The sequence below is a fragment of the Phanerochaete carnosa genome (genome assembly GCF_000300595.1).
Source record: "Phanerochaete carnosa HHB-10118-sp unplaced genomic scaffold PHACAscaffold_7, whole genome shotgun sequence".
NCBI lineage: Eukaryota > Fungi > Basidiomycota > Agaricomycetes > Polyporales > Phanerochaetaceae > Phanerochaete > Phanerochaete carnosa.
The window spans coordinates 2716683-2730461 of record NW_006767634.1 but is presented as its reverse complement, the minus strand read 5'-3'; the positions used below and the strand labels follow the sequence as shown (position 1 = coordinate 2730461).

Sequence of the window (13779 nt, the reverse complement as noted above, 5' to 3'; positions counted from 1 at the left end):
GAGTGCAAAAGGTGTGTAAAATTGATTGCCAGATGTGTCCCCAAGTGAAGCAGCTGCAAGTAATTCTTTGAAGCATATTAAACTACACAGACCTGGTTAGAGGCTCTGAGATTTTTTATAAACTTCTATAAGCTCAGGAATGAGCTATCAGGCAGTGGGGGGCAGGCTGCCAGCAGTCACATTAATATTTCAACAGCTATGAACCTTGTTGTTGTGATTCTCAGGTAAATGTATATTTTCTGAGTGAGAATATGTGTAATATAAGCCATCTATGCACAAAGCATGAGACCAAACCTGCCAGATACTAGTCTTAAAACAATTTGTTCATGAGAGTTAGCCCAACCTGGAAAGCAAGTCACACACCATGGCCCAATGTCACACACTTTTGCCCAAAGACCAGTGAAAAATGCCAAAAATTATTATTCAATGACATACTAACAATAAACAGCATATGCTGATGGATAGTGGCCACTGCCTGCCAGTGGATGTCACCAGTGTTTGGTGGTGTCTGCCACCTGCCATGTGAATCGACCGGACCAAATACCAGTGGCAGCCAGCATAACATGCTGAACACTGGTATATCCCAACATACCCCACTACTTGCCACTGATACACAGCAATATTCACCAGTTGCTGCTGTATTCCGATGGGTTCCAGTGGACAACGAACGGTGGTGTTCACAAGCGCTCACAGTGACGCACCCGTATATGGCAAGGACCGCCGGCGAACACCAATGGCCACCGGCGAACACCGGTGGTTACCGCTGGAAGTTGGCGAACGCCGAAGTTGCAAGTCACGGGCTTATAACTCTAGAGATAAGCGTTCGTGTCGAGGAAGCTCCATGGCATTCGACTCCGACGCCTGACCTTAGTACGATTGCCCTTCCTCTATTTGTGGACTCTACGGATATCCACGGCATAAAATCCACTATGCCCGCGGATGAAATTTCACGTATCATTGATAAAGCGCGCCTCGAAGTGTGGGGGAGGACCAAGTCGTTAGAGTCGGGAGTCCCTCTCGAGCGTCTCCTCACATCCGACGGACAAGGCAGAGCATTCTCGCTTGTGCCGAAACCACGCTCCCCCATCCCTCTCCAGTGGGCCCACTTCGGCCCTAACGCCATACCGAACACCCTCGCAGACACACCTTGCACTACTATGGACACCAAACGGCTGCTGGAGCTACTCAACGACGTCCTCGCGACCAACTACTCGCTAGAGAAGCCGGGAATGGAGCAGTGCCTGAATCACTTCCTCCGCACCTCACGAGACTTTGGTCAAGTGTACGCATCTCTGCGAAGATACTGGCGATCTGGCTTCACTCAACTGCTCCCCGACCTCGCTAAATATCAAAAGGAGGATGAATCGAAGCGGCGGAATGCCTTGGGTGGTGGCTATATCAGCAACTCGCGGCTGCCCCCACGGCGGGTGTGGGACCTCTACAGTAATCGCGTCCTGCCCTTCTATGCCATTAAACGAGGTCTCCTTCGGTTCTTGATCTTCGACGAGGTCTGGACGGTATCGCACAGCTGGGTACACGAAAGCGTCCGCACCGATGTCTGGACCCTGATCAACGACAACCAGTGGCCCGTCCCCATTCCGGGCGACACCACACTTGAACATGTTCGAGTCGAGCTCCTTAATCTCGGTGCCGAGTATGTCTGGATGGACGTTCTGTGTCTGAGACAACGGGGACGTCCGGGGGACGAGGAGCAGAGGAAGGAAGAGTGGAAGCTCGATGTTCCCACCATTGGCTATGTATACTCACACTTATCCAGCCGCAGGCCGTGCGTCACATATTTCAACGGCCTGGGCCTTCCTTTCGATCCGTCTCCACAAGTATTGTCTTCCGATCGCCACTGGTTGAACCGCGCCTGGACGGTGCAAGAGGCCATCAACAGCTGGTTGCCTGGCGGGACCACCGGTGCGGTGTCTGCGGATGCGCTGCGTTTCTTCCAAGAGCACCTTCCACGATCCATCCCGCAAGAAGGTCTCGACTTTGTCCCCTTTGCGGCCTCGGCGATGCGAGGGCGTCACTGCACCACAGAGCTCGACAGAATCCACGGCCTCGCATACCTCCTAAACTGCAGCACCCTCCCGATCTACGACGAAGGGATGCCACCAGAGCTCGCTTGGACCATGCTTCTCAAGCATCTGAGCCCGTATGCACGACGCCGAGTTGCCTCGCGCCACGCATGGTGTCATCCAGATGACACCTCATTACTGCCTTCGTGGAAGGACTTTATGCAATGTGAGCGGGACGATATTGCTCGTCCCTTGGATTCTGCGCTTGCTGATTCGGCCCTGTACCTTCTGGACGACTCCCGCCTTCACGTGCATGAGCCAGGAGTCTACTGTCATTATAATATTCTCTCGCACGGCCCCGTCAGCATCGATTGCGAGGGGAAGAAAGATGAGTCCGGCTATGAGACACTCAAGCTCCAATATCGAGATGTATGGAACCGTCTCTTGCGCTTTGACATAAAGGATTGCGAGGTCGCCGGCACATTTTTACCAGGCGTGAAGTATGCCATCTTGGACCTTCCACCGCAGGTCTGGCTTATTGTGGAAGTGATTGGAGAGCGGGAGGTTGAGGGTACCGCAGCGCTGGAGGTGGTTAAGCGAGGCTGCGTATTTCCTTTATCGAACCAACTCCCACCCCTCATATGGTATAAACGGCGCATCGTGCATATTTCAGAGGAGGAAGCCAGATGAAAGAGATAGATATTTCGCATGCTACATATACCCCTCATACAATATCTGTACAATAGCCCCTCATCGGTCCACCAGCCTAGCATTTAGTCGTCGCAGAAAATTTGACATAGCACTGAAGCATTATATTAACTGTGCATGTCGCAGCGCGTTTTGTCCCAAACCTCACTTCAGGTGGACGAGCGATCATCTTCACCAGACTTGCACCTCTGCGGTGATGTTTGTCAGCTTGTTCAAGTTGTACCTTTGGAGACTGGCTGCCTGAGACTGGCCAGTCGTACCCAGAGTTGACGACTCCGTGCGTTTGTGCCCAGGTAATAGGCTTCGTGGTCTGCCGGCCAATTTCTGGGCATTTGTATCTGGATTGGGATCCGAGAGCGGCCCACCGGGAGGTCGATTTGTTCCCGGATCAGGATGAGACCTGGTAGGGAACATGCCGGAGTATGTGATCAATGGGACCAAGCAAGCGTATCCTGAGCTTACGTGTCGTTAGCAGCAAGCCTAGGACGACTGCTTTCTCCACAGCATGTATCCGCTAGCCGCTATTGACGAGATATTTCAGGTTGTGCTCGCGAATGTCAAAGCCAGAGTAGCGCTGCGAAGCTTGGCTCTGTCCTGCCGGGCATTCTACGACCCAGCCATGGACGTGCTCTGGTGCGATCTAGAAGGCTTGCAGCCACTTGTCAGGTGTCTCCCGTCCCATATGGTTAGAAAAGTCAAAGGGACGACCGCCGCCGTGGTAAGTGGTATCGCACACTGCAATAGAATGCCGCATCTCATGGATACTCGCCGTTCGTTATAGAAAATCACTAGGCGGCCTCTACAGGCGGACTGGTCCAGGTTCTTGCATCACTCTCGTCGAGTGAGGAGTCTTCAAGTGCACTCCGGCTATGGGGACGACTCTCGGTATGACATCGACTACGCTGCCTTCGAGATACTCCGTCAATATCATCCAGGGCTTGTTCTGCCGAACCTGCAGCACCTGGTTTGGTCCGACAACGAGCTGGCCCCTTTTGCGACCTTATTCGTCACGCCCTCCTTATTGTCGCTTGTTTTCAAACCCGTGGAAAATCTAGAAATTGAAGACGTACGCGCGATCTTGGCAGAAGTGAGGGGACAGGCCAGCGAGCTCCAGCTCCTCAAGTTTCCCGAGGCCGATCTTAACGTTTTAACGACTCTCAAAGAAGAGATCTCGGCTACTGTATGCGCTTTGACAAATTTGACCACCCTCGACTTCAGCTATGCCCATTTACTCCCTGATGCCTTCATTCACCTCTCCCGCCTTCCCAAGCTGACCTCCCTCACCGTCTCTCTAACAAATCGCAACGGTGATTGTTGGAAATCCGCTGGATGGGGCGGATTCTCTTCGTTGGAGATGCTAGGTATCTCATCCCTAGAGCATCACAACAACTTGTCTTATCCCTTGAACTTCCTGAACTCCATCAACGTCGCCAAGCTGACGGAAGTAGAGATGATCTCCGATATACCAGCACAGATTGACGATGTGGCCGAACTCTTCTCCTCCCTCGGTCGATTTTCAAAACTCAGACAAATTAACCTCGTGTTCTGCGATGACGATGACGATGACGGCCGGAATGGCAAATTTCTTCGTGGCAGCGCAATCTTACCTCTCACCAGTCTTCGCTCCATGACGGTCTTCTGCGCAGAGCAGGTGTCCATCGATATCAATCGCGCCGAGATCCGCGAGCTAACGGAAAGCTGGCCGCATTTGCAATCTTTTACCCTACTCCCGGCTGTCGGCCTGTCATACTCGCGCCTGCAACTTGAAGATCTCGCCCTATTTGCGAAACATTGCCCGAACATTAAGTATCTCAATGTGGAGCTCGAGTCCCCGAGGGCCGGCTGGAGGTATACGCCGGACAATGATCGCCTCACCTCCAACCTCCCTTGCCTGTGCCTCAGCCGGTCGCACATCTCAGCGTCCGTGATAGAGCCTGTCGCGGAATTCCTTGCAGACATTTTTCCGCTCGCGAAGGTGTCTCACGACCTACCGGGGTGGCACAAAACCCCAGAGGACGAGGAGGCGGCTCGGGTCTTGAACAAGATCTGGAAGTTGAAGGAGGGCTTGAACTTTCCACCTGCCCAGCAGCAGCGCCGGGAACAGAAGAAGGGGAAGGGGAAGAGAAATCGTCGAGCAAAGAGGACCGCGGCGGAGTAGTGGGGCATGACGACGAGATGGCACTAGGCTCGCTCACGTTCGGGGCAGCCCTACCAGATGTACAAGTTTATATATCCGTAACTCGACATATCAGCTGCTTAGGGCAAAATTGTATGTGGCCTGTATCGCACACTCGCCTCCTGACACCTGCACCCCGCTGCCTGTGGGGAACCGTAACGATACACGAAGTTATCGTGCGATGAAACTATCCGCATGTCCGCGATGGCCTCTCAAATCGTTGTAATATTAGTAGCCCCCCGCTTGATGTTCCCACGGTCAAGACATCATCTTATTGGCTTTGAATTGTTTGTTACGGTGAGTTGATACTCAGATAAACACCTTACATAGCGGTCTACCGGCCGGTAGGCGTCTACGTATACTGCGGACGTATTGAGATATCGCGCGATTTGGAAGACACCATACAGAGACACGCAAATACTCTAAAACTTGAGACAGAATGTATCTGCACTAAGCTGCCTCCGAAATTGGCCTCTCATAGATCCAGCGCGACTGTGATGTCCGATATCCGGACGCCGAATGTCAAAGGGGACGTTGCATCGCTGGAACTCTGGCTTACCGTGAACTGTGTCGTTGTCAGTAGAACATCTTCGAACAGGGCATTGTGAGAATCACCTCTGCAATCGCCCCGCGTCCGGTCTGCCGTCCACTCAACCGTCAGCTGATACAGCCCGGTTAGCTCCGGCGTGACCCAGCGAGTTAGCAGTCTGCTGCGCCGTCCGCGGTCTCGTCGTACCACGCGGCAACGATAGCCTGCCCAAGCGCAATGCGTTCAAGTCTAGCAAGCCGCCGCCTCCGCGCAAGTCTACAAGACACAGCCAGCACCGCCATGCCTGTCGCGTGCGGCACCTTGGCCTTCTTGAGTATGTCATCGACACCGGGCTTCACAAGCTCTTCGAAGGCCCCCAAAGCGCTGCATTGCATATCGTCATCTGAATCTCGGGTGAGCACCTCGATGTTCGGCACAAATACCATCCTTGATTCAGGGATGGGGCGTCGGCTTGGGAGGTTTGAGTGTGACATGCCTGTCGGAACAGACATCCTCGCCTTGCGGGCCCTATTGTCATCAGACCAATTGAAGACGCACAAAATTTGGTACCGCTCACCAGTACTGCGCCATCTAACTGCTCATCCAGCCGTCTAGACCTTCGAGCAACTGTGTGACTATGCTTCAGCCGCCACTCGAGTGAAGGGTGGAGCTGTCAGACGGTGGCCTCCGAGGGCGCGACGTGCTTCCACTGATGCTGCGCGTATATCCTATGTGGAATCGCGACGGCGGCTCCGTGCTGCCAAAGAGAGCGGGAGGGTTCCGGGATTTCCATGACGGCGAAGATGTCAGATAAATGAGGGAAATCGAGCGCGACATGCTGCACTTCAGGAGGATCCTCTCACGAACTTCTTGCACACCTACATGCTGACTGTCCGATCTTGAAGCTTGAAGTCGCGCCGATGGGGTAATGCGCGCCTTCAGTTCGGTGTGCCTTGTGCCCCCCTCACTCAAGTATGGTTCTGAACTCTCTCTGGAAAACGCCAATCAGGAAAGGATGTCTGCGGTGTACGAGTGGCACTCACCGAGCCATGTGAACTCAGGAGCAGGCGTATCAGCCCAGGTCTCATAGCCCTAAGTTCTAGATGCCCTATCGATACACAAAGCCGTGCGACTGTCTCCTCGGGCGGCATGACCCGCTACACAAGGGTCGCATCACAGCCTGGAGTGCAGCCTGACGACGCGGGGAATCTCGAGTGGTGGGCTGTCGCAGGCATGCAGATTGATTTGTAATACATGTGTGAGGCGGTGAGCTGAGATGCGCGACGGCGTGGAAGGGATATTTGTGCGCGGCGGGGCGCAGAGTGCCTGGCGGCGACGCTTCGTAGCTGGCTCGCTGGATGGTGGCTCGCTGCTGGCACCTTTGAACTTAAAGACTTGTTTGAACAAAGACGGCCCACCTGACTACGGCTGAATCCAATGGCGTTGTCCAGCGGGTATATCGGAGTAAGGCGCGCCAGTACTTGGGGACCCGTCGCTCGGAGTGTAGCCTTGCACAGGCGATCCGGCGGGGCAGACAAGGGTATACCGCGGGAGGACTCGCCGTGCTGTATGGCATCCTAAGCACTATGGCTTATTCGAGAGAGTAGCGGTGGCAAGAGCGGCCGAACAGCCTGAGAGCGGGTGCGACAAGTGGTCTACGACGCGTGCGACGGTGGGGACAATTTGACAAAATACCCATCTCACGTGCCTTTACTGATCCGATCACGTCACCACAAAGGCTGTGCCAGGCGCTCAAGAGGTGCTTTCCCAAGCTGCAGTGGCAGTCTCCCTTGCATTCACCTGGCTGCCGCTGTCGCGTGATACGACAGAACATGCGCCCCTGGGTTGCGTCGGGGCTAACCTGTGGGAGCTCAGACCAGTCGAATGGATAGCAGACCGGGCATGGGGTGATCGCAGAGGTGAGTTATCTGGACGTCCTTTTTGGGAGGTACCCTACTCTGATGAAAGCTTAGGCTCTGGCGATACGGCGTCATGTTCGACACTTGATGCCACCTCGGCATCCTGGCACCGAACATCGTGTTTGTGCTGGATCGATATGAGGTCGATTCTGGAGGCGTAGGGCGGATTATACTACCTCGAACTTTGTCAGAGTATCTGCTGCCTCTGTATTCTGTCTTCCAAATCACGCAATAAATGCAGTACTCTCCAGAAAGTCGTTGCTCTCGATGCACCCGCAATAGACGCCTATCTTATCGAGGAATGGAAGGGATCACTTGCGCCGTGCAACCTGGCTCTGCTTGTTCCACCACGCTGCTCACCTCTCTTGCATGCGTCGCGACGCTACAAAAACCTCAGCTGCACCCCGAATGTTTCGCATAGACCGGACAGATACCGGTAAATCGCGAACATTGAGAATTTTACTTGTTTGCTGAGCTATTATGCGTAGGATGGAGTCTATTCAGTTCTGCGTATCGACTTAAACGTGCGACAGCAAGGCCGAATGCGGATTCAGTCGATGAGGAGGGCGGTTTTAAGAAATCTACAGGTCGTGATCGATACCAGTCGGTGAGCCACAGATAACCACATGGACAGGAATTCATACTGAGACGATAATATGTATAGCGTGTAATGGCGGCGTTCACACTTGGAGATAAAGATGTCTTTGTCGAAGAGACCCCATGGAACACGACTCAATTTGGCTATAGTGCCCTTTCTCTTTCTCCGTTTGTGAACTCTACAGATATCCACCGCATAGGCCTCTCCTCCAAGTATATACATTCACGTATCGTTGATAAAGCCCGCCTCGAAGTGTGGGGGAGGATCAAGATGTCGGAGTCAGGAGTCCCTCTCAAGCATCTCTTCACGTCCTCTGGCCAAGGTAGAGCATTCTCGCTCGTGCCGAAACCACGGTCCCCCATCCCCCTCCAACGCTGTCGCAGACATGCCCTGTGCTGCTATGAACACCAGCAAGTCACTGAAGCTACTCAACGACATCCTCGGGACCAGATACACGCTAGGCAAGCCGGGGCTGGAGCAGTGCCTCGACCACTTCATCCGTAACTCACGAGACTTTGGCCAAGTATATGGCGCTCTGCGATGCCATTGGCAATCCGACTTCACTCGGCTGCTCTCTGACATTGCTGCAAAGCAAAAGAGGGAAGAAGTGATGCAGAAAAATGCCTTGGATGGTGGATATATCAGCAATTCGCAGGTGTCTCCACGACGGGTGTGGGACCTTTACAGTAATCGTGTCCTGCCCTTCTATGCCATTGATCAAAATCGCAATTCGCTCGTGATCCCCGACAATATCTGGACGGTATCGCACAGCTGGGTGCACGAAAACGCTCGCATCGATGTCTCGACCCCAATCAACGACTACAAGTGGCCCGTCCCCATCCCGAACAACACCACCTTCGATCACATCCGAGTCGAGCTGCTCAACCTTGGAGCCGAATATGTCTGGCTGGACGTCCTGTGTATGAGACAACGGGGACGTCCGGAGGACGAGGAGCAGAGGAAGGAAGAGTGGAAGCTCGACGTCCCCACCATTGGGTCTGTATACTCCCTGGACAGACCGTGCGTTACATATTTCAACGGCCTGGGTCTTCCTTTCGACCCGTCTCCACAAGTACTGTCTTCCGATCGCCACTGGCTTAAGCGTGTCTGGACGGTACAAGAGGCCACCGACCTCTGGTTGCCCGGTGGGATCACCGGAGCGACGTCTACAGACACGCAGCGTTTCTTCCGAGAGCTACTCCCGCGGTCCATCCCGCAGAATTTTCTGTCGTCTTTCGACCACTTGGCCTTCGCGGTTCGGGCGATGCAGGGGCGCCACTGCACCGCAGGGCTCGACAGGGTTCACGGCCTCGCATACATCCTGAACTGCAAGACGCTGCCGATCTACGACGAAGGAATGCCGACGGAGCTCGCTTGGACCGCGCTTCTCAAGCATATAGGCCTTGACTCACGATGGCGGGTCGCCTTGCGCCACGCGAGGCGTCATCCAAACGATACCTCGCTGCTGCCTTCGTGGAAGGACTTCATGCAATACGAGCAGGAGGGCAACGATATCCATTCCTGGTATTCTGTGCCTGGCTTGTCAGACTTGTACCTTCTGGACCACTTGAACCTTCACACGCCTGAGCCAGGGACCTACTTCCACAAGGTCATTGCCGGTTTGTACGGTTCCATTGACATCGATCGCGAGGGGACGAAAGACAGTTCCGGTCATAAGATACTCAGGTTCCAAGACGCAATCGGCGCTCTCTACGAGATCACAGCAACCAAGGTCGGCGGTACATTTTTGCGAGGCGCGGCGTATCTCATCTTGAAATTCACTTCGGAGGTCTGGCTTGTTGTCGAGGTGATTGGCCGGCGGCTGATGGGGGAACAAATGGTGCAGTGGGTGGTTAAGCGAGGATGTATATTTCCTTTATTGGACCCAATCCCGTACCGCGTGTGGGGTAATCGGTGGGTTGTTTATGTTTCAGAGGGGGAAGTCCGAGAGAAGAAATCGGTATTTCGCAGGCTACACAAACCTCTCGAACGATATTTATTACAATAGCTCCGCGTCCGCCCACCAGTCTAGCGTGTAGTCGTAGCGGAAAACTTGACATGGCACTGAACCACATGCATTGGAGACTAGCAAGCATTCTATTAACTTTTCATTGTGGTCACGGCGATTAGCACGAAGCTGAAGATTGTCGGCGCAAGATATGGATTTCCCTAGACTCTAGCCGGTCTCGGGATGATGAAAGCAACGCACAAGTGGCGGGCTGCATGGACCCTCCCCACATGCCCTACTAGCAGAGCTCGACTAATTATCTGCGGTGCTGCCGTACCCAATGTCGTACGCGAGGATATCCGCGATTGATAGCTGAAATTAATGTCAAAGAGCGTGGAGAGCCCGACATTTGCTCTCGGGAGCTAGGCTGCGGCAATCACTGAGCTCAGCACTGCGAGCGTTGTACGCATACGCGGGATATCTCACCAAGCTCCTACTTGTCACAGCCAGCCTTCTTCAGTCCTGGATATTGCCTGAAATCCTATGGTCCGTGAAAGCACGCTCAGGGCAATGCGTGCGGCGCCGTTCATGCACCCAAGTTATGCGGGATTTTTGGTGATGCAAGGTTATGTGATGCAAAGATAAGCAATCAAAGCAAATCCATGATTGCATGGACACCCAAGTTTATTTGGTCGTTGTCGTCGGTGCGGGGGCGTATACTGCCAAGCGGCACCCCGGCGTGTACTCTGTTCCCCGCTAACATGTACAGTTTGCAGCAAGCTTAAGCTCCGGGTCGCTGGGCTCTTTCTTTCTTGCCCAATTCCCTCCTTCGTCGAAGTACTTGACAAGCTTTATGCAAACAGCTGTAGCGTATATTTACGCCTAGCTGACGTGGTTATCCTACTCGCGATTATTATTCCTTCAGGTGTTGTGCTCTTCAAGCATTAAGTTCATCGTGCCGAATATGCCTTGCTTATCCTGGGCGGACAAGGACGCTTTGACCTCGTGACCCGTCATCTGTATCGATTCGGCAACCGGATGCGATACCAGACACATGTATCTCGCTTTGACTCAGACTTGACGTGCCACGCTGAGTCGCTGAGTCGACCTCCTGCCCGCATACTTGGCCGTATTGGGGGCAAAGCCGACTTGGGCATGAGCGCATGTGAGGTCTTCACGGATATGCCTACAGTCACCGAAGCATCAATAATCCCATCTAATAAGTGCGCCACCTTCTTGGAATGCCGATTCTCGTGCGTGACCTGTCAAGCTACAGGCAAACACAGTACAGGCCAGTGGGAGACATGTAGCATATGGCAGTAACCTTCGAATCATGTAGATTACAAGCACAACAGCATAGATTCGGTACTATGGACAGGTTATGTAAGACAGGATAGTATAACCTACGACTATTCTTGTGCTCCTGCCGCCGTTGTGATCATGTTACCCCTAGACTTGGCTAAGTTATACTAGTACGTGCTCGCGTGCGCGCCGGCGCGCAGTAAGCTCTGCGCGCATACGGTCCCCGGACTCTTGAGAGAAACATGCGATGGTGTTACTGGAAGACAGGATGTTGCTCAATTTACTATTGGACATCTAAGCAGTGATACCACGAGAAGATGGAGTACCGTCAACGAGCAATACTGCTCTATCAACAGCGAGTCACGCATGGCTCGGACGCGCTGGCCTCGTCAAACCTTCTGAATCCCACTGCACACGGACACCCGCGTCTTACCTGTTGAACCATGCAGTGCTTCAACACGCCACCCGGGTGTTTAAGTTATACCATAACACACAGAACTTTGCACATATCTCGACTTCTCCACAAGGTGACCCCAGAGCATAACGAAAGCCTGAGGATAGGTTGAACTAGTTGCTGCGTACATCGTCAGCTCGCTTCATGCCTCGTCTCCTGTCCAAAAACCAGCCCAGAATGGTGACAGCCGACGCACACGCAAAACATGCCCCAGTATAGACGATGACCGCAGTGTACCGCCCGCCATCGACTGCGAAGCCGGTCTTTGTCGCGCCACTGCCCAGTACAACTACAAGCTTCGCTTGCTGAAGGGCAGTAGAAATTGGCGTAGACGCGATATTCCCAATCCCTCGGCTCAGCATCATGAAGTTGATTATTGTGGTCGCAACAGATGGGTCGCCTACTATATACAAAACATAATCAGATGACAGTCAGAATCAAGATAAGAAGAACGCGTACGCGCGATAGGCCGCACAAATCCGCTCCACAGACTCGACCAGCTACCCGCGGTAATGCCGTACACAGCGGCACACGCGAGGACGCCGGCGAACGAGAACGATGTTACACCCCACAGCACGAGTGTTGCGAGCGAGCTGAGCAGCAACACTGAGAACGCGAGCGCCCAGATGTTGCACCGATCGCTGAGCCAACCCACTGCGAACCCGGCAATGATGGCGGTGGCATTGGAAAGTGTCAGCGTCAACGATGCTTGACTTGTCGTGAGGCCGAGCGAGGTTGCAAATGCTACAGAGGGTGTATGAGTGCGTTGCTAAGTGCGGCGCTACGAACCGAAAGATGGGGACGCACTTGGCAGCCAGATGAGAGGCACGAAGTGTGCGAAGCCCTGGAGCGTGTTGATCACAATGAAGAACCAGAACCTGCGGTCATGCATCCACGAACGTGTCGCTGAGCGCAGTGTGGAACCGTGCACGGGCGATTCGGGAAGACGCGCCTTCATGAATGGGATCGCGGGCAACAGGCATACTGCCAGTACGACTGCGTAGATACGCGTTGTTGACATGATTCCGAAGCGCGAGATAAGGGCCGGTATGATGATGGGAAAGAGAACACCGCCGGCATTGTCAGCTGCGTGGGGGATTATTGCTTAGAAACTGCTCACACTTCGTCGTGTGGAAATTGAAGGGGCATACCTGCAACAACAATCCCACTTGCCAAGCCCCGGCGCTGCACAAACCATTCGGACAAGTACGAGAGGATAGGGTAGTAGACCAGGGCTATGGCCAGTTAGGCAGGGTCACAAACTTTTGATAGCAGTGGCGGTGACGTACAGGCGCCGCAGTAATATGCCCGGGACTGACAACTACACCAAATTCCACCGAATATGGGGTGTACTCACCGGCACCCACTGGTATCCAGTGAAGTCCAGTGCTAGTCTCCAGTGGCTGCCGCTGTTGGCTGGTGGGTATCAGTGAGTAACAGTGGGTGGCAGTGAGACACACCGGATCCCGCTGGGCTTCACAGGTTGCCACCGGCTACTGGCACACATCACCAGCAATTTGTATAAAACATTGCTCGAAGCCACTGGCTTATCAAGTACCGATATAAATACAAATATTCTTCTGTAATAGGCTCAATAAATGCTTAGCCACTGGCATCTGTATAGATGCCTATTCTCATCTGAACTGTGCACTATCCCAGAACTCAGCTCTCACTGAAGTGTCTCTACACAGTACACTGTCTGAGTGCAAAAGGTGTGTAAAATTGATTGCCAGATGTGTCCCCAAGTGGAAGCAGCTGTAAGTAATTCTTTGAAGCATATTATACTACACAGACCTGGTTAGAGGCTCCTGAGATTTTTTATAAACTTTCTATAAGCTCAGGAATGAGCTATCAGGCAGTGAGGGCAGGCTGCCAGCAGTCACATTAATATTTCAACAGCTATGAACCTTGTTGTTGTGATTCTCAGGTAAATGTATATTCTCTGAGTGAGAATATGTGTAATATAAGCCATCTATGCACAAAGCATGAGACCAAACCTGCCAGATACTAGTCTTAAAACAATTTGTTCATGAGAGTTAGCCCAACCTGGAAAGCAAGTCACACACCATGGCCCAATGTCACACACTTCTGCCCAAAGACCAGTGAGAAATGCAAAAAATT

General features: G+C 53.2%; 5 protein-coding genes across 5 annotated transcripts in view; 3 read left to right on the top strand and 2 right to left on the bottom strand.

The window, feature by feature from the left end:
* The first annotated feature begins 953 nt into the window (after positions 1 to 953).
* On the top strand, positions 954 to 2861 carry PHACADRAFT_260256 (uncharacterized protein). The gene has a single exon (XM_007398379.1). It carries the CDS (start codon positions 1158 to 1160, stop codon positions 2712 to 2714), a length of 1557 nt encoding a protein of 518 aa, XP_007398441.1. The 5' UTR covers positions 954 to 1157; the 3' UTR covers positions 2715 to 2861.
* A 362-nt stretch (positions 2862 to 3223) lies between these two features.
* Positions 3224 to 4337, top strand: PHACADRAFT_260255 (uncharacterized protein; the record flags this gene model as incomplete). The annotated part of the gene is made up of 2 exons (XM_007398378.1): positions 3224 to 3450; positions 3514 to 4337. Coding segments are annotated over exons 1-2 (575 nt in total), but the record flags the coding sequence as incomplete, so codon positions are not given.
* Positions 4338 to 5186: 849 nt separating this feature from the next.
* On the bottom strand, positions 5187 to 6438 carry PHACADRAFT_260252 (uncharacterized protein). The gene has a single exon (XM_007398377.1). It carries the CDS (start codon positions 5947 to 5949, stop codon positions 5608 to 5610), a length of 342 nt encoding a protein of 113 aa, XP_007398439.1. The 5' UTR covers positions 5950 to 6438; the 3' UTR covers positions 5187 to 5607.
* A 1901-nt stretch (positions 6439 to 8339) lies between these two features.
* Positions 8340 to 10064, top strand: PHACADRAFT_211409 (uncharacterized protein; the record flags this gene model as incomplete). Its single annotated transcript, XM_007398376.1, has 1 exon — positions 8340 to 10064. The coding sequence occupies one exon, from the start codon at positions 8340 to 8342 to the stop codon at positions 9960 to 9962; it is 1623 nt and encodes a 540-aa protein (XP_007398438.1). The 3' UTR covers positions 9963 to 10064.
* Positions 10065 to 11771: 1707 nt separating this feature from the next.
* PHACADRAFT_99812 (uncharacterized protein) overlaps positions 11772 to 13779 on the bottom strand; it is a gene marked incomplete at both ends in the record, with an annotated part of 3204 nt that continues 1196 nt past the window's right edge. Inside the window, 4 exons of the mRNA XM_007398375.1 lie at positions 11772 to 12061; positions 12118 to 12402; positions 12466 to 12744; positions 12810 to 12893. Coding sequence (XP_007398437.1) covers positions 11772 to 12061; positions 12118 to 12402; positions 12466 to 12744; positions 12810 to 12893 — 938 coding nt within the window. The remainder of the gene's footprint in view (positions 12062 to 12117; positions 12403 to 12465; positions 12745 to 12809; positions 12894 to 13779) is intronic.